General features: G+C 49.9%; 1 protein-coding gene across 1 annotated transcript in view; it reads left to right on the top strand.

Annotated features, from left to right (window-relative positions):
* LOC149440263 (uncharacterized) overlaps positions 1-16,629 on the top strand; it is a 65,928-nt gene extending 49,299 nt beyond the window's left edge. Inside the window, exons 8-10 of the mRNA XM_089658845.1 lie at positions 5,255-5,415; positions 7,398-7,459; positions 13,770-16,629. Of these exons, the coding sequence (XP_089514971.1) occupies positions 5,255-5,415; positions 7,398-7,459; positions 13,770-13,969 (423 nt within the window). The 3' untranslated portion in view covers positions 13,970-16,629. The remainder of the gene's footprint in view (positions 1-5,254; positions 5,416-7,397; positions 7,460-13,769) is intronic.
* Positions 16,630-24,198: the final 7,569 nt, after the last annotated feature.

The raw sequence follows: 24,198 nt of genomic DNA, 5'->3' as shown, positions 1-24,198 counted from the left end.
AGAAGCCAAGGAAAGATGGAAAAATCTCCAAAAGGCATCAAATTCCAGATTAGACATTCTTATAATATGTCAACAAAAGTTAGATTTTATTTCCATCATTTACACTTTCAAAATAACAGAAAACAAAAAAATGGCGTCTGCAAAAGTTTGGGCCCCCTGCAGAGTTAATATCTTGTACTGCCCCCTTTGGCAAGTATCACGGCTTGTAAACGCTTTTTGTAGCCAGCCAAGAGTCTTTCAGTTCTTGTTTGAGGTATCTTTGCCCATTCTTCCTTACAAAAGTCTTCCAGTTCTTTGAGATTTCTGGGCTGTCTGTCACGCACTTCTCTTTTAAGGTCTATCCATAGATTTTCAATGATGTTGAGGTCAGGAGATTGTGAAGGCCATGGCAAAACCTTCAGTTTACGCCTCTTGATGTAATCCCCCGTGGATTTCGAGGTGTGTTTAGGATCATTATCCATTTGTAGAAGCCATCCTCTCTTTAACTTCAGCTTTTTCACAGATGGCATCAAGTTACCATCTAAAATTTGCTGAAATTTTATTGAATCCATTTTTCCTTAGGGTTAGGGTTAGGGTTAGGGTCCCTAAATCCATTTTTCCTTCTACTCATGAGATGTTCCCTGTGCCACTGGCTGCAACACAACCCCAAAGCATGATTGATTCAACCCCATGCTTCACAGTTGGACAGAGGTTCTTTTCATTCAATTCTGTGCCCCTTCTTCTCCAAACGTACCTTTGCTCATTCCTGCCAAAAAGTTCAATTTTAACCTCATCGGTCCACAGAACTTGTTTCCAAAATGCATCCGGCTTGTCTATATGTTCATTTGCAAAGTTCAAACGATGATTTTTGTGGTGAGGATGTAGAAGAGGTTTTCTTCTGATGACTCTTCCATGAAGACCATATTTGTACAAGTATCTCTTTATAGTGGAATAGTGACCACAACTCCAGTGTCTGCCAGATCTTTCTGGAGGGATCGTGCCGTCAAACGTGGGTTTTGAATTGTTTTTCTCACAATCCTGCGAGCTGTTCTGTCGGATATTTTTCTTGGTCTTCCAGATCTTGCTTTAACTTCCACTGTTTCTGATGACTGCCATTTATTAATGACATTCCGAACAGAGGATATTGACATGTGAAAACGCTTTGCTATCTTCTTATAGCCTTCTCCAGCTTTGTGAGTGTCAACTATTTTCAGTTTCAGTTTTCTAGACAACTGCCTAGAAGAACCCATGGTGCTGATTGTTGGGGCAAGGTCAGATGAGTCGGGGCATTTAAAACCTTTGAGATTGACATCACCTGGTCTTCCCAGACGATGATTGAGAACAATCCATGACACTGGCAGGTCTCAGCTTGGCAAAGGGGGCAGTGCATGCTATAAATTCTGCAGGGGGCCCAAACTTTTGCAGACGCCATTTTTTTGTTTTCTGTTATTTTGAAAGTGTAAATGATGGAAATAAAATCTAACTTTTGTTGACATATTATAAGAATGTCTAATCTGTAATTTGATGCCTTTTGGAGATTTTTCCATCTTTCCTTGGCTTCTTTATGCACATTAATACACATTTTTAGCTGGGGTGCCCAAACTTTTGATCCCCACTGTATGTATGGATGTCAGGCGGCAGACAGCCATCAGTGCTACCCACTGAGCAAATTCATTTCATACAGTGTGTGGCCATCTTTGGAGAGGATACAGTAGAACATTTAAAGGTTAGAGGGGTCACAGGAGGGCTGCAGATTAGAGAAGGCAATGGATATAGTGAATGCGGGGTCCGGGGAGAGCGGATATAGTGAATGCGGGGTCCGGGGAGAGCGGATATAGTGAATGCGGGGTCCGGGGAGAGCGGATATAGTGAATGCGGGGTCCGGGGAGAGCGGATATAGTGAATGCGGGGTCCGGGGAGACCGGATATAATGAATGCGGGGCACGGGGAGAGCGGATATAGTGAACGCGGGGTCCAGGGAGAGCGGATATAGTGAATGCGGGGTCCAGGGAGAGCGGATATAGTGAATGCGGGGTCCGGGGAGAGCGGATATAGTGAATGCGGGGTCCGGGGAGAGCGGATATAGTGAATGCGGGGTCCGGGGAGAGCGGATATAGTGAATGCGGGGTCCGGGGAGAGCGGATATAGTGAATGCGGGCTCCGGGGAGAGCGGATATAGTGAATGCGGGGTCCGGGGAGACCGGATATAATGAATGCGGGGCACGGGGAGAGCGGATATAGTGAACGCGGGGTCCAGGGAGAGCGGATATAGTGAATGCGGGGTCCGGGGAGAGCGGATATAGTGAATGCGGGGTCCGGGGAGAGCGGATATAGTGAATGCGGGCTCCGGGGAGAGCGGATATAGTGAATGCGGGGTCCGGGGAGACCGGATATAATGAATGCGGGGCACGGGGAGAGCGGATATAGTGAACGCGGGGTCCAGGGAGAGCGGATATAGTGAATGCGGGGTCCGGGGAGAGCGGATATAGTGAATGCGGGGTCCGGGGAGAGCGGATATAGTGAATGCGGGGTCCGGGGAGAGCGGATATAGTGAATGCGGGGTCCGGGGAGAGCGGATATAGTGAATGCGGGGTCCGGGGAGACCGGATATAGTGAATGCGGGGTCTGGGGAGAGCGGATATAGTGAACGCGGGGTCCGGGGAGAGCGGATATAGTGAACGCGGGGTCCGGGGAGAGCGGATATAGTGAACGCGGGGTCCGGGGAGAGCGGATATAGTGAACGCGGGCTTCGGGGAGAGCGGATATAGTGAACGCGGGCTCCGGGGAGAGGGAATATAGTGAGCGCGGGCTCCGGGGAGAGGAGATATAGTGAACGCGGGCTCCGGGGAGAGCGGATATAGTGAACGCGGGGTCCCGGGAGAGCGGATATAGTGAACGCGGGGTCCCGGGAGAGCGGATATAGTGAACGCGGGGTCCCGGGAGAGCGGATATAGTGAACGCGGGGTCCCGGGAGAGCGGATATAGTGAACGCGGGGTCCCGGGAGAGCGGATATAGTGAACGCGGGGTCCCGGGAGAGCGGATATAGTGAACGCGGGCTCTGGGGAGAGGGGATATAGTGAACGCGGGCTCCGGGGAGAGGGGATATAGTGAACGCGGACTCCGGGGAGAGCGGATATAGTGAACGCGGACTCCGGGGAGAGCGGATATAGTGAATGCGGGGTCTGGGGTTTATTAACACTTTAAATTTACCATAATGTTACCACATTTGTTTGCTATATTGGGATTGTTGTCTTCATTCTTTGTGTCCGTCTCTCTCTCCCCTCTCTCTCTTCCCCCCTCTCTCTCTCCCCTCTGTCGCTCTCTCTCGCCCCCTCTCATTCTCTCTCTCTCCTCTCTTGCTCTCTTTCCCCTCTCTTGTTCGCTCTCCCCTCTATCTTTCTTTTGCTCTCTCTCTCGCTCTCTCTCTCTCCTCTCTTGCTCTTTCCCCTCTCTTGCTCTCTCTCTCTTATCTTTCCCTCTCTCTCCCCTCTCTCTCTCGCTCTCTCTCTCCCCCTCTCTCCCCTCCCTTTCCCTCTCCCCTCCCCCTCCCTTTCTCTCTCCCCTCCCTTTCTCTCTCCCCTCCCTCTCTCATGCTCTATCTCCCTCTCTCGCTCTCTCCCCCATCTCTCGCTCTCCCCTCTATCTTTCTCTTGCTCTCTCTCGCTCTCTCTCCCGCTCTCTCTCTCCCACTCTCTCTCTTTCCCCTCTCTTGCTCCCTCTCTCTCCCCCCTCTCTCCCTTTCTCTCTCCCCCCTCTCTCCCTTTCTCTCTCCCCTCTCTTGCTCCCTCTCTCTCTCCCTTTCTCTCTCCCCTCCCTTTCTCTCTCCCCTCCCTTTCTCTCTCCCCTCCCTTTCTCTCTCCCCTCCCTTTCACTCTCCCCTCCCATTCTCTCTCCCCTCCCTCTCTCTCACGCTCTATCTCCCTCTCTCTCCCCTCTCTCCCTCTCTCCCTCTCCCCCCTCTCTCTCTCTATCCCCCTCTCCCTCCTATCTCCCCCCTCTCTCTCTCCTCTCTCTCTCTCTCTTTCCCTCTCTCTCTCACTCTCCCCCTCTCTCCCCTCTCTCTCTCCCCTCTCTTGCTCTCTCTCCCCTCTCTTGTTCGCTCTCCCCCTCTCTCCCCTCTATCTTTCTCTTGCTCTCTCTCCCCTCTCGCTCTCTCCTCTATCTTTCTCTTGCTCTCTCTGGCTCTCTCTCTCCCACTCTCTCTCCTCTCTTGCTCTTTCCCCTCTCTTGCTCTCTCTCTTATCTCTCCCCCTCTCTCCCCTCACTCTCTCTCCCTCTCCCCTCCCTTTCTCCCCTCCCTTTCTCTCCCCTCCCTTTCTCTATCCCCTCCCTCTCGCTCACGCTCTATCTCCCCCTCTCTCCCCTCTCTCGCTCTCTCCCTCCCTCCCTCTCTTTCTCCTCTCTCTCTCTCGCTGTCTCTCGCTCTCTCCCCTCCCTCTCTCTCACTCTCTCTCCCCTCTCTCGCTCTCTCCCTCTCTCTCCTCTCTCGCTCTCTCTCCCCCTCTCTCATCTCTCTCTCGCCCCCCCTTTCTCTCTCTCCCTCTCTCTCTCTCTCCCTCTCGCTCTCTCTTCCCTCTCTCTCCTCTCTCTCGTCTCTCTCTTTCTCTCGCCCCCCCTTTCTCTCTCTCTCTCTCCCTCCCTCTCCTCTCTCTCCTCTGGCTCTCTCCCCCCCTCTCTCATCTCTCTCTTTCTTTATCTCGCTCTCCCCCCCTCTCTCCTCTCGCTCTCCTCTCCCCTTTCTCTCTGCCCCCCATCTCTCTCTCTCTCCCTTCTCTATCACTGTCTCTCTCTCTCCCCTCTCTATCCCCCCTCTCTCTCTCTCCCTCTCGCTCTCTCTTCCCTCTCTCTCCTCTCTCTCATCTCTCTCTTTCTCTCGCCCCACCTTTCTCTCTCTCTCTCCCTCCCTCTCCTCTCTCTCCTCTCGCTCTCTCTCCCCCTCTCTCTCATCTCTCTCTTTCTTTATCTCGCTCTCCCCCCCTCTCTCCCTCCCTCTCTCCTCTCCCCTTTCTCTCTGCCCCCCCCCCTCTCTCTCTCCCTTCTCTATCACTGTCTCTCTCTCGCTTTCTTTCTCTTTCTCTCTCTCTCTCCAGCTTTGTTTTCTGGCCTCTGTCACACTTGTACTTTAGAATGATGGATTTTAGCTCTCAGTTTCTTGGCTGATGGGCAGATCCAGACACATGGATGGCCATTTAAATTGAATTTCTCCATTACATCAGGCACTAGTATGACCTCTGACCTCCAGGTTTCTACTTCTTGTGCTCCTGTTGTGTCTAGGGACCGAGAGTCCGTCAGCATCATGTAGAGTCTCTTAATGTGACGCCATCAGATGTTCTGAATTACTACTGTGAGGTTCAGATGAAAACAGAACTCCTGACCATAAGAGATACTGACCCGGCAGACGAGAGCACAGTGATGGTACTTCCACCTGTACGAAGGTAGGTTTATGTCACAGGTTTCCATTGATGACCTGGAGGATGGGGCTCCCCCTGTGTACAGACTGGGGGGGAGACATGGAGGATGGGGCTCCCCCTGTGTACAGACTGGGGGGAGACAAGGAGGATGGGGCTCCCTCTGTATACAGACTGGGGGTAGACTGGGAGGATGGGGTTCCCCCTGTGTACAGACTGGGGGGGGGAGACAAGGAGGATGGGGCTCCCCCTGTGTACAGACTGGGGGGGAGACATGGAGGATGGGGCTCCCCCTGTGTACAGACTGGGGGGGAGACAAGGAGGATGGGGCTCCCCCTGTGTACAGACTGGGGGGAGACAAGGAGGATGGGGCTCCCCCTGTGTACAGACTGGGGGGAGACAAGGAGGATGGGGCTCCCTCTGTATACAGACTGGGGGTAGACTGGGAGGATGGGGTTCCCCCTGTGTACAGACTGGGGGGGGAGACAAGGAGGATGGGGCTCCCCCTGTGTACAGACTGGGGGGAGACTGGGAGGATGGGGCTCCCCCTGTGTACAGACTGGGGGGGAGACAAGGAGGATGGGGCTCCCCCTGTGTACAGACTGGGGGGAGACTGGAAGGATTGGGCTCCCCCTGTGTACAGACTGGGGGGGAGACATGGAGGATGGGGCTCCCCCTGTGTACAGACTGGGGGGGGACAAGGAGGATGGGGCTCCCTCTGTGTACAGACTGGGGGTAGACTGGGAGGATGGGGCTCCCCCTGTGTACAGACTGGGTGTAGACTGGGATGATGGGGCTCCCCCTGTGTACAGACTGGGGGGAGACTGGGAGGATGGGGCTCCCCCTGTGTACAGACTGGGGGGAGACTGGGAGGATGGGGCTCCCTCTGTGTACAGACTGGGGGGGAGACAAGGAGGATGGGGCTCCCCCTGTGTACAGACTGGGGGTAGACTGGGAGGATGGGGCTCCCCCTGTGTACAGACTGGGGGGGGAGACAAGGAGGATGGGGCTCCCCCTGTGTACAGACTGGGGGGAGACTGGAAAGATGGGGCTCCCCCCTTGTACAGACTGGAGGTAGACTGGGAGGATGGGGCTCCCCTGTGTACAGACTGGGGGGAGACAAGGAGGATGGGGCTCCCCCTGTGTACAGACTGGGTGTAGACTGGGAGGATGGGGCTCCCTCTGTGTACAGACTGGGGGGAGACAAGGAGGATGGGGCTCCCTCTGTGTACAGACTGGGGGGAGACAAGGAGGATGGGGCTCCCTCTGTGTACAGACTGGGGGGAGACAAGGAGGATGGGGCTCCCTCTGTGTACAGACTGGGGGGGAGACAAGGAGGATGGGGCTCCCCCTGTGTACAGACTGGGGGGAGACAAGGAGGATGGGGCTCCCCTGTGTACAGACTGGGTGTAGACTGGGAGGATGGGGCTCCCTCTGTGTACAGACTGGGGGCAGACAAGGAGGATGGGGCTCCCTCTGTGTACAGACTGGAGGGGAGACTGGGAGGATGGGGCTCCCTCTGTGTACAGACTGGAAGTAGACTGGGAGGATGGGGCTCCCTCTGTGTACAGACTGGGGGGGAGACAAGGAGGATGGGGCTCCCTCTGTGTACAGACTGGAAGTAGACTGGGAGGATGGGGCTCCCCCTGTGTACAGACTGGGGGGGACTTGGAGGATGGGGCTCCCCCTGTGTACAGACTGGGGGGAGACTATCTCTATAAGGACCTGTCATATATATATCCTGACTTGCGATTCTGGAATCTTCTCTGCTCTGTTTTCACAGATCACTGATCTTGACCATTTCCTGGTTTGTATAGACTGACACTGATTTCCTGCTTTGTATAGCCCCGTAGGTCTTCCTTCTGTCCCTTCTGCCTGCAGGACACCATGGCACCTTATCTAACATTGTGACTGCTGCTTTATATTTCTTCCATGACTTTTGTCCCACATCAGAGGGAAGACTCCCTCATCTCACACGTGTTCTCATGGCTTTGCTATCCATTTTCTAGGAAGCGTGTCCTGCTGCGGCTGGGAGAGTCAAGTAAATCTTTTCAACATAGAGATCATAAAGGTGAGATGGTCGGCTCATTAGGTCACCTTTCTATCTGCATTTCTTAAAGTCTGTCATCGCATCTTAAAGTCTGTATTCTTCACATTAACATCATTGTCCCTCATCTCCTAGTCACAGATCATTGCCCCTCACCTCCTGGCCACAGCTCATTGTCCCTCATCTGGCCACAGCTCATTGTCCCTCATCTGGCCACAGATCATTGTCCCTCATCTCCTAGTCACAGATCATTGCCCCTCATCTCCTGGCCACAGCTCATTGTCCCTCATCTGGCCACAGCTCATTGTCCCTCATCTCCTGGCCACAGATCATTGTCCTTCATCTCCTGGTCACAGATCATTGCCCCTCATCTCCTGGTCACAGATCATTGTCCTTCATCTCCTGGTCACAGATCATTGTTCTTCATCTCCTGGTCACAGATCATTGTCCTTCATCTCCTGGTCACAGATCATTGTCCCTCATCTCCTGGTCACAGATCATTGTCCCTCATCTCCTAGTCACAGATCATTGTCCCTCATCTCCTAGTCACAGATCATTGTCCCTCATCTCCTGGTCACAGATCATTGTCCCTCATCTGGCCACAGCTCATTGTCCCTCATCTGGCCACAGATCATTGTCCCTCATCTCCTAGTCACAGATCATTGCCCCTCATCTCCTGGCCACAGCTCATTGTCCCTCATCTGGCCACAGCTCATTGTCCCTCATCTCCTGGCCACAGATCATTGCCCTTCATCTCCTAGTCACAGATCATTGCCCCTCATCTCCTGGTCACAGATCATTGTCCTTCATCTCCTGGTCACAGATCATTGTCCTTCATCTCCTGGTCACAGATCATTGTCTTTCATCTCCTGGTCACAGATCATTGTCCCTCATCTCCTGGTCACAGATCATTGTCCTTCATCTCCTGGTCACAGATCATTGTCCCTCATCTCCTGGTCACAGGTCATTGTCCTTCATCTCCTGGTCACAGGTCATTGCTCCTGATCTCCTGGTCACAGATCATTGTCCCTGATCTCCTGGTCATAGATCATTGCCCCTCATCTCTTGGTCACAGATCATTGTCCCTCATCTCCTGGTCACAGCTCATTGTCCCTTATCTCCCGGTCACAGTTTATTGCCCCTTTTCTCCTGGTCACAGATCATTGCCTCTCATCTCCTGGTCACAGCTCATTGTCCCTTATTGCCGGGTCACAGCTCATTGTCCCTTATCTCCCAGTCACAGATCATTGTCCTTCATCTCCTAGTCACAGATCATTGTCAGTCATCTCCTGGTCACAGATCATTGTCCCTCATCTCCTGGTCACAGATCATTGTCCTTCATCTCCTGGTCACAGATCATTGCTCCTGATCTCCTGGTCACAGGTCATTGCTCCTGATCTCCTGGTCACAGATCATTTACCCTCATCTCCGGGTCACAGATCATTGTCCTGGATCTCCTGGTCACAGATCATTGCCCCTCATCTCCTGTTCACAGGTCATTGTTCCTGATCTCCTGGTCAAAGATCATTGTCCCTCATCTCCTGGTCACAGATCATTGTCCTTTATCTCCTAGTCACTGATCTGTGACCAGGAGATGAGGGACAATGATCTGTGACCAGGAGATGAGGGACAATGATCTGTGACCAGGAGATGAGGGACAATGATCTTTGTCCCTCATCTCCTGGTCACAGATCATTGCTCCTGATCTCCTGGTCACAGATCATTTACCCTCATCTCCGGGTCACAGATCATTGTCCCTCATCTCCTGGTCACAGGTCATTGCTCCTGATCTCCTGGTCACAGATCATTGTCCCTCATCTCCTGGTCACAGATCATTATCCCTCATCCCCTGGTCACATATCATTGTCTCTGATCTCCTGGTCACAGCTCATTGTCCCTCATCTCCTGGCCACAGATCATTGTCCCTCATCTCCTGGTCACAGATCATTATCCCTCATCCCCTGGTCACATATCATTGTCTCTGATCTCCTGGTCACATATCATTGTCTCTGATCTCCTGGTCACAGCTCATTGTCCCTCATCTCCTGGCCACAGCTCATTATCCCTGATCTCCTGGTCACAGATCAGTGTCCTTCATCTCCTAGTCACAGATCATTGTCCATCTCCTAGTCACAGATCATTGCCCCTCATCTCTTGGTCACAGATCATTGTCCCTCATCTCCTGGTCACAGATCATTATCCCTCATCCCCTGGTCACATATCATTGTCTCTGATCTCCTGGTCACAGCTCATTGTCCCTCATCTCCTGGCCACAGCTCATTGTCCCTGATCTCCTGGTCACAGATCAGTGTCCTTCATCTCCTGGTCACAGATCAGTGTCCTTCATCTCCTAGTCACAGATCATTGTCCATCTCCTAGTCACAGATCATTGCCCCTCATCTCTTGGTCACAGATCATTGTCCCTCATCTCCTGGTCACAGATCATTGTCCCTCATCTCCCGGTCACAGCTCATTGTCCCTTATCTCCCGGTCACAGCTCATTGTCCTTCATCTCCCGGTCACAGATCATTGCCCCTCATCTCCCGGTCACAGATCATTGCCCCTCATCTCCCGGTCACAGATCATTGCCCCTCATCTCTTGATCAGAGATCATGTAATTTTCTGTATGTAAATCACAGGGCTGATCACCTGGACATAGATTGTCATCCTCTATATTTTGGTCATGAATCAGCCTCTCAATTTCCTCATCATAGACTGTCATCCTCCATTTCCTGCTTGTAGATAGTCACTCGTTATTTGTTGGTCATGGATCATCCCCCCAAATCTTTCATTATAGATTGTCATACTCCATCTCTTCCTTGTAGATAGTCACCTGAAATCTAGTTTGAGATATTTTCCCACCTTGTCATAGTTCGGCACCCCCCAATCTCTTGGTTATATAGATATTTACCTGCTTGTTGATGTTGAGGTGTGACCTTTGGATCCTAGATTGTGGACCATGAACAGGTCTTCAAGACTTTATTTCAAACTAACAAATAGGGACTGCTGAGTGAACGGAGTGATTTTGGGAATGGGCACGTTCCTTCTTGTAGAAGTTTAGCTTTTTTTTGTGTGTAATTCTCTGCAATATATTATATATGCATGAGATGGAAAAAGAATTATCTCAGAAGACCTGATTGGTGTTTCCACAGCCTGCCTGTGGGCATGTGTCTGCTACCATAGATTTCAGACAACCTAGTGCATGAGAAACAGTCAATGAGCAATTTTCATCCCAAGTCTATGGGCTGTGTCAGGTGCCCTTTGTGACGAACCCTCCCTTTGTGATAACATTTTGCCCTTTCTGTTCTGGTTTTATCACCTTGTTAAGTGGTCTTCCCGTTCTCCCCTCGGTAAGCGGTCTTCCCGTTCTCCCCTCGGTAAGCGGTCTTCCCGTTCTCCCCTCGGTAAGCGGTCTTCCCGTTCTCCCCTCGGTAAGCGGTCTTCCCTTTCTCCCCTCGATAAGTGGTCTTCCCGTTCTCCCCTCGGTAAGCGGTCTTCCCGTTCTCCCCTCGGTAAGCGGTCTTCCCGTTCTCCCCTCGGTAAGCGGTCTTCCCGTTCTCCCCTCGGTAAGCGGTCTTCCCGTTCTCCCCTCGGTAAACTGTCTTCCCGTTCTCCCCTCGGTAAACTGTCTTCCCGTTCTCCCCTCGGTAAACTGTCTTCCCGTTCTCCCCTCGGTAAACTGTCTTCCCGTTCTCCCCTCGGTAAACTGTCTTCCCGTTCTCCCCTCGGTAAGTGGTCTTCCCGTTCTCCCCTCGTTAAATGGTCTTCCCGTTCTCCCCTTGTTAAATGGTCTTCCTGTTCTCCCCTCGGTAAGCGGTCTTCCCGTTCTCCCCTCGTTAAGGGGTCTTCCCGTTCACCCCTCGGTAAGGGGTCTTCCCGTTCTCCCCTCGGTAAGGGGTCTTCCCATTCTCCCCTCGGTAAGGGGTCTTCCCGTTCTCCCCTCGGTAAGTGGTCTTCCCATTCTCCCCTCGGTAAGGGGTCTTCCCGTTCTCCCCTCGGTAAACTGTCTTCCCGTTCTCCCCTCGGTAAGCGGTCTTCCCGTTCTCCCCTCGTTAAATGGTCTTCCCGTTCTCCCCTCGTTAAATGGTCTTCCCGTTCTCCCCTCGGTAAGCGGTCTTCCCGTTCTCCCCTCGATAAGGGGTCTTCCCATTTGCCCCTCGGTAAGGGGTCTTCCCGTTCTCCCCTCGGTAAGTGGTCTTCCCGTTCTCCCCTCAGTAAGGGGTCTTCCCGTTCTCCCCTAGGTAAAGCTGTATATGTTAGCAGCTGTTATGTAGACAGACATTCTACACTGTTTAGGGAAATGTGACCTTGTAGTCTTTCACTTCTATAGAGTTCATACTGTATTGTTGGGTTGTAGGGTTTTGTTGTGGGTGGGGAAAACCTGATTGGTGTTTCCACAGCCTGCCTGTGGGCATGTGTCTGCTACCATAGATTTCAGACAACCTAGTGCATGAGAAACAGTCAATGAGCAATTTTCATCCCAAGTCTATGGGCTGTGTCAGGTGCCCTTTGTGACGAACCCTCCCTTTGTGATAACATTTTGCCCTTTCTGTTCTGGTTTTATCACCTTGTTAAGTGGTCTTCCCGTTCTCCCCTCGGTAAGCGGTCTTCCCGTTCTCCCCTCGGTAAGCGGTCTTCCCGTTCTCCCCTCGGTAAGCGGTCTTCCCGTTCTCCCCTCGGTAAGCGGTCTTCCCTTTCTCCCCTCGATAAGTGGTCTTCCCGTTCTCCCCTCGGTAAGCGGTCTTCCCGTTCTCCCCTCGGTAAGCGGTCTTCCCGTTCTCCCCTCGGTAAGCGGTCTTCCCGTTCTCCCCTTGGTAAGCGGTCTTCCCGTTCTCCCCTCGGTAAACTGTCTTCCCGTTCTCCCCTCGGTAAACTGTCTTCCCGTTCTCCCCTCGGTAAACTGTCTTCCCGTTCTCCCCTCGGTAAACTGTCTTCCCGTTCTCCCCTCGGTAAACTGTCTTCCCGTTCTCCCCTCGGTAAGCGGTCTTCCCGTTCTCCCCTCGTTAAATGGTCTTCCCGTTCTCCCCTTGTTAAATGGTCTTCCTGTTCTCCCCTCGGTAAGCGGTCTTCCCGTTCTCCCCGCGTTAAGGGGTCTTCCCGTTCACCCCTCGGTAAGGGGTCTTCCCGTTCTCCCCTCGGTAAGGGGTCTTCCCATTCTCCCCTCGGTAAGGGGTCTTCCCGTTCTCCCCTCGGTAAGTGGTCTTCCCATTCTCCCCTCGGTAAGGGGTCTTCCCGTTCTCCCCTCGGTAAACTGTCTTCCCGTTCTCCCCTCGGTAAGCGGTCTTCCCGTTCTCCCCTCGGTAAGCGGTCTTCCCGTTCTCCCCTCGTTAAATGGTCTTCCCGTTCTCCCCTTGTTAAATGGTCTTCCTGTTCTCCCCTCGGTAAGCGGTCTTCCCGTTCTCCCCTCGTTAAGGGGTCTTCCCGTTCACCCCTCGGTAAGGGGTCTTCCCGTTCTCCCCTCGGTAAGGGGTCTTTCCATTCTCCCCTCGGTAAGGGGTCTTCCCGTTCTCCCCTCGGTAAGTGGTCTTCCCATTCTCCCCTCGGTAAGGGGTCTTCCCGTTCTCCCCTCGGTAAACTGTCTTCCCGTTCTCCCCTCGGTAAGCGGTCTTCCCGTTCTCCCCTCGTTAAATGGTCTTCCCGTTCTCCCCTCGTTAAATGGTCTTCCCGTTCTCCCCTCGGTAAGCGGTCTTCCCGTTCTCCCCTCGATAAGGGGTCTTCCCATTCGCCCCTCGGTAAGGGGTCTTCCCGTTCTCCCCTCGGTAAGTGGTCTTCCCGTTCTCCCCTCAGTAAGGGGTCTTCCCGTTCTCCCCTAGGTAAAGCTGTATATGTTAGCAGCTGTTATGTAGACAGACATTCTACACTGTTTAGGGAAATGTGACCTTGTAGTCTTTCACTTCTATAGAGTTCATACTGTATTGTTGGGTTGTAGGGTTTTGTTGTGGGTGGGGAAAACCAGTGCCAGGCTGTCTGGTGGGGTGAAGCTGTATATACTGAACTGCGTTCAATAAAGATTGATTCATTTCACCCTACATGAAGTTCCAACTCGTGGTTTGGGATATCAGGGAAGGATTGGTTTTGAGCTCTAATACCTGCCTTGGCAGAGCGCTGGAAGACTTGCAGGACAAGGGGACCATTGGCTGAGACACATCGCTCCGCACGAGGAAGCCCAGGCAGAACGGTTCCGCCACACCCTTGTATCAGTGTTAGTAGTAATCTACCCCCCCCCTCCGCTCAAACTAACCATTGTTAATCATTCTCCTGTTGATTACTCGGTAGGTTGTAGCCTATAAGATGCTACAAACATATTGTGATCAGACCTTGTTTTCTCTTCCAGGTGTCTCCCTCCCTCCTATTCCTCAGAAACTTCTGCCCGGTGTCATCCCATTCATTAACCTACCTGTGAAAAGGATCTCCATTAACCCATTCACACCTCCCTTGGAAGGTCCAGGGGCAGCACATCTCACCGGCTCCCTGACGCAGGAAGCCCATCAATATTTCTTTGTGCAGCAGTCTTATTTGGAGAGTTATTACTGACTCCCTGTAACCGCATTCATCACAATGGACATCGTCTCAACAGTCATGGTTTCATCCTGTACTACCAGAAGTATGCCTAAACATGGCGGAATTCAGAGGCCTGGGTGGTTTGGATAACTTTACCTATCAATCACAATGCAGTGAATACATAGCATTCATACTGGAGTCTAGAACACACGGAATGGTGGAACGGGGCAGTCCAGAGTATGTCATGGGTGGCTTATTAATTGTAATATTCTACTCCGCCAGGTTGGATGAAGATTCTAGCATCATGGTGGACATGGAGCGCTCCACCTTCAGCACATAGCACACTGAACTCTGGCGTACTCTATTACTTTCTCTCCTTGGCATTCATAAAGACGGGCAAAGACATCCCACAGTGATTATGTAGGGAGGTGACATTGACACCAGACCAATCCCATCATGTAGGAGCCTCCAGGGACTAGCCAGCAGACAGAAACAATAGGTGACTCAAGGAACTCCATTAACAGTGGAACAAAGACACCTTAAAAACACAATACAGCAAGAGACCTCAGCATCAGGTAGTTTGGAGCTGATTATTTTATTTATTTCAGGTACTTCTATAGCACTTTACATATATATTGTACATTCACATCAGTCCCCGCCCCCGAGGGGCGTACAATCTAAGGTCCCTAACTCACATTCATACGTATACTAGGGACAATTTTTTTTTTTAGACAGGAGCCAATTCACCTACCAGCATGTCTTTGGAGTGTGGGAGGAAACCGGAGTACCCGGAGGAAACCCACACAGGCACAGGGAGAACATGCAAACTCCAGGCAGGTGGTGCCGTGGTTGGGATTCGAACCGACGACCCTGGTACTGCCAGGAGGAACGGCTAACAATTTAGCCACTGTCCTGCCCTGCTCTGAGTCTCTAATGCAGGCCATAGACGGGTCGAACATCGGCCAATTTTTAAAAAAAAAAAATAATTGGTCGTTCATTCAGCCGACATTACCACCAATTGTAAAAAACATCGGCCGACAAAATCATAAAGTTCACCCAGGGGCAGACTGACCATTTGGAGACTCGGCCACTGCCCGAGGGCCCGGGGTCAGTAGGGGGCCCCATGAGATGCCCCAGGTACCTTTTTCATAGACTTTCTTGAGTTTGGGCAAGGACACAGGGGCCCCATGATCCCCTATGGCCCGGGGGCCCCATGAGTTGTCAGTCCACCCCTGAGTTCACCCATAACTTCTGTCCCTTGCAGGTCACGGCTCATGTGCGGACTTTTTATCGGTAAAACAATCGCCCGATTTGCCCATCATTGCTGAGAAAACCGTCCGATCGTCAAAATCGGCAGCAAATTTTCCAACATGACCGATAGAAAAAAATGTGCAAAAAAACCGGAAAAACGGCCGACCAATTAACTCACTAACAATGCGAAAATCGGGCAATTTTTTTTTTTTTTTTCCCGAATAATCGGCTGATTTTTGACTCTTCTATGGCTGGCATTAATCTTGGAGGAGGTAGGTTGAAGCAGTCAATGCTGGCTTGGCCATAGAGACCCAAAATCTGTATCCAGGTCCTCCAGTTCAAAGAGTCTGTGTGTTTTGGGGAGACATGGACTTGAATCTGAAGTAAAACTACTCCAAAGGTCCCCCCCAGGCACACACCTCCCAAAGAATAGAGCCCTCTGAGATGCCAGGGCCCATAGTCAGTAGGCAAGAGGCTAGTCTGCAGTCCCCTGTAAAAGCCCTGTCCCAGTTGGGGCTGTCTCATTTCCCACCCCCTCAAAAGTAGACTAACCATGTCCCGGACCTTCACCTGGTCTGGACATGCATTACAACCCACATAGTCGGTCCACATATTCTATATTCTTGGCTGCAGTGAGTTGTGCTTCACGATTGGACCCATGGTGGCTGCAGGAAGAGGGTGTCTCCCAGTGAGACACTTCCTCTTCCACCTCTTACTGGGCCAATAATGCTCATTCTGCTCAGGAACAGGTTCTCTGGGATGCATTCAAAGCCATTATGAGGGATGAATCTATTTATGCAGATAGGTTCAGGGTTGGTGTCAGGGTTAGGGGTTAAAGTTAGGGTTGGGATGTGTAATTTCTAGTGTATGAAGATCTGGAAAAGTTGATCTTTATCATTAATAGGAACACCAGAAGTGGTCTTTAACCCCTTACCTACCAGGCACTTCTACCCCCTTCCTTACCAGGCCAATTTTCAGCTTTCAGCGCTGCCGCACTTTGATTGACAATTGCGCGGTCATGCAACATTGTACCCATATGAAATTTTGATCATTTTTTTCTCACAAATAGAGCTTTCTTTTGGTGGTATTTAATCGCCACTGGGCGCTTTACTTTTTGCGCTATAAATAAAAAAAGTGCAAAAAATTTGAAAAAAAAAAAAAGTTTATTTGTTTCTTTTATAAAATTTTTCAAACAGGTATTTTTTCTCCTTCACTGATGTGCGTTGATGAGGCAGCACTAAAGGGCACTGATAGGCAGTACTAATGAGGTGGCACAGATAGGCGGCACTGATAGGCAGTACTAATTAGGGGTCACGGATAGGCGGCACTGATATGCAGCACTGATAGGCGGCACTGATAGGTGACACTGATTATGGGTACTGATAGACGGCACTGACTGGCATCACTGCTGGGCACTGACTGGCGGCACTGACTGGCACAACCCCTGGGCACTGACTGGTGGCACTGACTGGCAGCACTGCTGGGCTGCACTGGTGGGTGGCACTGGTGGGCAGCACTGGTGGGTGGGCACAGGTGGGTGGCACTGGTGGGCACAGGTGGGTGGCACTGGTGGGCACAGGTGGGTGGGCACAGGTGGGTGGCACTGCTGGGCACATGTAGGTGGCACTTCTGGGCACAGGTAGGTGGCACTGCAGAGTGGCACAGGTGGGTGCACTGCTGGGCACAGGTGGGGGCACTGCTGGGCACAGGTGGGTGCACTGCTGGGCACGGGTGGGCGGAGCTAGTGGGCGCACTGCTGGGCGGAACTTGCGGGTGTCACTGCTGGGCACCGATCATCAGGGCACTGATCATCAGTGCCCTGATGATCGGTGCCGATCCCCGCTCTGACAACTGCCGGTTCTCCGCAGTACTTTCCTCACGATCTGACAGCGTGAGGAAAGTGCAGCCGAGAACCGGCACTTGCATTTCCCTGTGATCAGCGTGTCATTGGACACCGCTGATCACGTGGTAAAAGGCCGGTATGATCGGCCTTTTACCATATCACGTGATCAGCTGTGTCCGTAGGACACAGCGATCACGGAGATCGCCGGGTGCGCGCCCCCTGGGGCGCTCAGGAGAGCGCGTTCTGGGGGGACGTCATATGACGTCCACCCAGAACTGGCTGGCCGCAGTGCAGCCGTCATTTGGCTATCTGCGGTCGGCAGGTAGTTAAGACCTGGAAATGAACTCTATGAAATCCAGGCATAGCTGATGAGACACAGCTGAAAGAAAGGAATATTTCATCTGACACTACACTGACACCTTATGGTCCTACAGTGAGGAACAGAAGTATTTGAACCCCTGAGAAGATCCGTGTTAATATTTGGTACAGAAGCCTTTGTCTGCAATTACAGAGGTCAGACGTTTCCTGTAGTCCTTGGCCAGGTTTGCACTGCAACAGGGATTTTGGCCGACTCCTCCACACCGATCTCCTCTAGATCTGTCAGGTTTCGGGGCTGTCGCTGAGCAACACGGAGTTTCAGCTCCCTCCAAAGATGTTCTATTGGATTTAGGTGTGGAGACTGGCTAGGCCACTCCAGAACCTTGATATGCTTCTTACGGAGCCACTCCTTGGTTCTCCTGACTGTGTGCTTCGAGTGGTTGTCATGTTGGAAGACCCGGCCACGACCCATCTTCAATGCTCTGACTGAGGGAAGGAGGTTGTTGCTGAAAATCTCACAATAAATGGCCCCATTCATCCTCTCCTTAATACAGTGCAGTCGTCCTGTCCCCTTCGCAGAAAAGCACCCCCAAAGCATGATGTTACCACCCCCATGCTTCACAGTAGGGATGGTGTTCTTGGGATGCAACTCATCCTTCTTTTTCCTCCAAACACGACGAGTGACGTTTAGACCAAAAAGTTTACTTTGATCTTATCTGACCACATGACTTTCTCCCATGCCTCCTCTGCATCATCCAGATGGTCATTGGCAAACCTCAGACGGGCCTGGACATGTGATGACTGGAGCCGGGGAACCTTCAGACGGGCCTGGACATGTGATGACTTGAGCAGGGGAACCTTCAGACAGGCCTGGACATGTGATGACTGGAGCAGGGGAACCTTCCGTGCAATGCATGATTGGAAACCATGACGGCGTAGAGTTCTACCGACAGTGACCTGTGAAACTGTGGTCCCAGCTCTCTTCATGTCATTGACCAGCTCCTCCCTTGTAGTTCTGGGCTGATTCCTCACCTTTCTTATCATCAGTGATACCCCACGAGGTGACATCTTGCATGGAGCCCCAGTCCGAGGGAGACTAACAGTCGTCTTTAGCCTCTTCCATTTTCTAACAATTGCTCCAACAGTTGAACTATTTTCACCAAGCTGCTTGGCAATTGCCCCGTAACCCTTTCCAGCCTTGTGGAGGTCCACAATTTTGTCTCTGGTGTCTTTTGACAGTTCTTTGGTCTTGCCCATGGTAGTAGTTGGTGTCTGACTGACTGTGGGGTGGACAGGTGTCTTTAAAGAGCTCAGACAGGTGCTACTAAGTTACATTAATGAGTGGAGTAGAGGTGGACTTTATAAAGGCGCAGTAACAGGTCTTTAAGAGCCAGAATTCTTGCTGTTTCTTAGGTGTTCAAATACTTCTGTTCAGCAGTGCAAGACAAATACATTCTTTACAAATCATACAATGTGATCTCCTGAATTCTGTGGGAAAACTTGTAAAATCGCAGGGGGTTCAAATACTTCTGTTCCTCACTGTATATGGTGGAAAAAGAGACCCTTGTTGTTCATTGCTGGAACTACAGGCTAAAATATTGTAACTGCTAAAAAAAAGCGACATCTGGTGGATATTGGTAGAATTGCAACTTCAAAAGTATATAGATTTAAAAACACTGACATCTGGTGGATTTTGAAAGAACTGCAGGTAATGACAATCATGGAATAAAATAGCACTGTTGTTGCATATGAGAAAATTATACACTGTTGTTGCATATTAAAAAATGATACAGAGAAGAAATATTGCCACTTGGGGGTTATTACTAGAACTGCTGCTGCAAAGTTATACAGCGGGTATGGAAAAGAATCACCCCCTTTTAAAATGATCACATTTTGTTGCTTTGCAGCTGGAAATGAAGACAGAGACTGTTTTTGTTTTATCCAGCTGTCTTTACTCAGTGCAACTTATAACATGAAAGTGAAAGATTTAACACCAACATGGCAGAATTTTTTTTTTTAAATCTAAAACAGAATCACTGAGTTGGAAAAAGGATCACCCCTCCTAAAAATGACTTGTAAACTCAATCAGGTTTAGCTAATCACATTCTCAATGGCACACAAAGCCATTTGACTTTCAACTGTGATCAGCTGTGGTAATTTTGATTAACTCAGCATATAAAAAAGCTTTCCTGAAGCATTTCAGTCCTTGGTAGTGCAACTGAAGCAAACAATCAAATATGGGTGGAAAGGCACTGTCACTGGGAACTCCTGGCTGTTGAGGACAGGCACAAGTCAGGAGATGGATACAAAATCATTTCTAAGGCTTTATCAATGCCTAGAAGCAAAGGGAAGGAGGTGTCATACCAGGATCATCCACAAGGAGGCAGCATAGTTTCAGTAATATTATGTGTATAGTAACACAGGGGAGTCATACCAGGATCATCCACAAGGAGGCAGCAGAGTGTTGGTAATATGTGTGTAGTAACACAGGGAGTCATGCCAGGATCATCCAAAAGGAGGCAGCAGAGTGTCGGTAATATGTGTGTAACACAGGGAGTCATACCAGGATCATCCACAAGGAGGCAGCAGTGTCGGTAATATGTGTGTAGTAACACAGGGTGTCATACCAGGATCATCCACAGGGAGGCAGCAGAGTGTCGGTAATATTATGGGTGTAATACCAGGATCATACACAAGGAGGCAGCAGAGTGTCAGTTATATTTGTATTGTAACATGGGGAGTCATACCAGGATCATCCACAAGGAGGCAGCAGATTGTCGGTAATATTATGTGTATAGTAACACAGGACAACCATACCAGGATCATCCACAAGGAGGCAGCAGATTGTCGGTAATATGTGTATAGTAATGCAGGGGTGTTATACCAGGATCATCCAGAAGGAGGCAGCAGAGTGTCAGTAATATGTGTATAGTAACATAGGACAACCATACCAGGATCATCCACAAGGAGGCAGCAGAGTGTCAGTAATATTATGGGTGTCATACCAGGATCATCCAGAAGGAGGCAGCAGAGTGTCGGTAATATGTGTATAGTAACACAGGGGGGTCATACCAGGATCATCCGCAAGGAGGCAGCAGAGTGTCGGTAATATTATGGGTGTCATACCAGGATCATCCACAAGGAGGCAGCAGTGTGTCGGTAATAATATGGGTGTCATACCAGGATCATCCACAAGGAGGCAGCAGAGTGTCAGTAATATTATGGGTGTCATACCAGGATCATCCACAAGGAGGCAGCAGAGTGTCAGTAATATTATGGGTGTCATACCAGGATCATCCACAAGGAAGCAGCAGTGTGTCGGTAATAATATGGGTGTCATACCAGGATCATCCACAAGGAGGCATCAGAGTGTCGGTAATAATATGGGTGTCATACCAGGATCATCCACAAGGAGGCATCAGAGTGTCGGTAATAATATGGGTGTCATACCAGGATCATCCACAAGGAAGCAGCAGTGTCCGCAATATTATGGATGTCATACCTGGATCATCCACAAGGGGGAGCAGTGTCTGCAATATTATGGGTGTCATACCTGGATCATCCACAAGGGGGAGCAGTGTGTCAGCAATATTATGGGTGTCATACCTGGATCATCCACAAGGGGGAGCAGTGTTGGCAATATTATGGGTGTCATACCTGGATCATCCACAAGTCACCTTTATTCTGTCTAAATATTTCTGGATCATATCAATTGTGAGCCAATGTGGATCATCTGGGGGGTGTCAGTACCACCCCCCATTATGGACATCCTCCTTTGTATAAACAGAGCTGAAGAAGGGATTTCATACATTGTCCTTCTCTTTGTCCCCCCCCTCTAGATGGTTCTGTAAAGGGCCTACATGCTGGGACCGGACCTTTCTACTATTCATATATTGGAGGAATGTTTTGGGGTCGTCCTGATATCTTTCTGTCGTTCATTTTCAGTTTTTGCTCCTTTATTTCCTTTTTGCATCTTCTGTTCTGTTCTTTGTAATGTGTAAACGATGATCGCGTTCCTTCATTGTTATATTTAATAAAAGCTCTTTTCTTATTATCTATGGCTTTTGTAACTTTGGCCGTCAGCCACATAGGTTGGATTTGTAGCCTTTTATACTTGTTGCCCATGGGAATATATTTTGCAGTGTGGTCACATACAGTCTTTATGAAGAACTCCCATTTCTGTGTTGTGTTGATCGATGCCAATATTCCCTCCAGGGGCGGACTGACAACTCATGGGGCCCCCGGGCAATAGGGGATCATGGGGCCTCTGTGTCCTTGCCCAAACTCAAAAAAGCCTATGAAAAAGGTACCAGGGGCATCTGATGGGGCCCCCTACTGACCCTGGGCCCTCGGGCAGTGCCCGAGTTTCTAAATGGTCAGTCCACCCCTGATTCCCTCCCAGTCTAAGTCTTGGAGAGCAGCTCTCAGCCTTGGAAAATTAGCTCTCTTAAAGTTGAGCGTTTTTATTTTCTCCGTATGTTTACAGCTAATAATAAATGAAATCATGTTATGGCCACGGCTACCCAGATGTTCTTTTATATGGACATTCTTAACCCCTTCCATACCGGGCACTTTTACCCCCTTCCTGCCCAGGCCATTTTTCAGGTTTCAGCGCTCTCACACTTTGAATGACAATTGCGCGGTCATACAACATTGTACCCAAACTAAAATTGTATCATTTTCTTCACACAACTAGAGCTTTCTTTTGGTGGTATTCAATCACTGCTGGGTTTTTATTTTTTGCTAAATTAACAAAAAAAGACCGAACATTTTGAAAAATAAACACGTTTTTCTTTGTTTCTGTTACAAAAGTTTGCAAATAAATAATTGTTCTTCATAAATTTAGGCCGAGATGTATTCTGCTCCATGTCTTTGGTGAAAATAACCCAAATTAGGATGTATTATTTAGTCTGTAGGGAAGTTATAGAGTTCACAAACTATGGTATAGATCTGAGTATTGATCAATCCTGAAGTACTGACAGCCAATCTAATTTCTTGAGCTCCAAGAATGTCAGAACAGTACAGATATCCCCCAAATGTCAGGACGGTACAGATATCCCCCAAATGTCAGGACAGTACAGATATCCCCCAAATGTCAGGACGGTACAGATATCCCCCAAATGTCAGGACGGTACAGATATCCCCCAAATGTCAGGACAGTACAGATATCCCCCAAATGTCAGGACGGTACAGATATCCCCCAAATGTCGGGACGGTACAGATATCCCCCAAATGTCAGGAGGGTACAGATATCCCCCAAATGTCAGGACAGTACAGATATCCCCCAAATGTCAGGACGGTACAGATATCCCCCAAATGTCAGGACGGCACAGATATCCCCCAAATGTCAGGACAGTACAGATATCCCCCAAATGTCAGGACGGTACAGATCTCCCCCAAATGTCAGGACAGTACAGATATCCCCCAAATGTCAGGACAGTACAGATATCCCCCAAATGTCAGGACGGTACAGATATCCCCCAAATGTCAGGACGGTACAGATATCCCCCAAATGTTAGGACAGTACTGATATCCCCCAAATGTCAGGACGGTACAGATATCCCCCAAATGTCAGGACGGTACAGATATCCCCCAAATGTCAGAACAGTACAGATATCCCCCAAATGTCAGAACAGTACAGATATCCCCCAAATGTCAGGACAGTACAGATATCCCCCAAATGTCGGGACGGTACAGATATCCCCCAAATGTCAGGACGGTATAGATATCCCCCAAATGTCAGGAGAGTACAGATATCCCCCAAATGTCAGAACAGTACAGATATCCCCCAAATGTCAGGACAGTACAGATATCCCCCAAATGTCGGGACGGTACAGATATCCCCCAAATGTCAGGACGGTACAGACATCCCCCAAATGTCAGGACAGTACAGATATCCCCCAAATGACCCCTTTTTGCAGAGTAGACAGTCTGACGTACTTCATAAGAGGAATGGCAAGTTTTTTGAAGTTGTATTTTTTTTGTCATAATTTTTCGGAAAATGAAAAAATTTAAAAAATTATTTTCACTTTTTTTTTTACATCCTGTCACCAGTGCAGTACAGCGTCATCATATAACTGGCATGGCGGTGATCAGGGACACTGACTGGTGACAGTATGAACAAAAATGTATATAATTTTTTTTTTTGTATTATTTTTAATTTATTATTACATTTTTGTTCTTTTTTTTAAGATTTTTTTTCATATTTCACTATGACCAAAGTAGTATATTATTACCATAGTAACATTGTACTACTTTGGGGAAGTCATCAGTATTTTCCTTTTTACACAATTTGCTTATAGCAAAGAATTACTTTGCTATAAGGAAGCATTTACCTGAATGACATCGATTCACAGCTAGACACTAGTATACAATGGATGGCATGAATGAAGCCATCCATTGTATACAACTGTCATGTGACCTGCTGTGATTGGTCACAGCAGGTCACAAGGTACACGGCCGATGACAGATCACGCCGCTGCGCAGCTCTGCAAGCGTGCAAACTGCGCATGCCCGGGAGTACGCCATATGGCGTCCACCCGGAAATCTAAAGCATTTTTCCGGCCGCCAAACGGCTATTGGCTGGGCGGATAATGGTTAATAGGCTCTACATGGTTGGAGATGACCAGGTCCAGCATAGCATCATTCCTAGTTGGGGCCTCTATGAACTGGACCATAAAATTGTCCTGTAGTAGGTTTATACATTTTTGCCCTCTAACTGGTCCTGCAGTACCATTACTCCAGTCACTTTCCGGGTAGTTACCACCCCCCATTATTATCACTGTCCCAGCCCTTTCCATCTGTGGGAGGAGCTGAGTCTCCGCCTCCTCATTAACACTGGGAGGCCTAT

This window comes from Staurois parvus, unplaced genomic scaffold (assembly GCF_062004578.1).
Source record: "Staurois parvus isolate SC_StPar_1 unplaced genomic scaffold, SC_StPar_1.0 ptg001099l, whole genome shotgun sequence".
Taxonomy (NCBI): domain Eukaryota; kingdom Metazoa; phylum Chordata; class Amphibia; order Anura; family Ranidae; genus Staurois; species Staurois parvus.
Note: the sequence above shows the minus strand (reverse complement) of the source record. Positions and strands in the feature narration are given on the sequence as shown.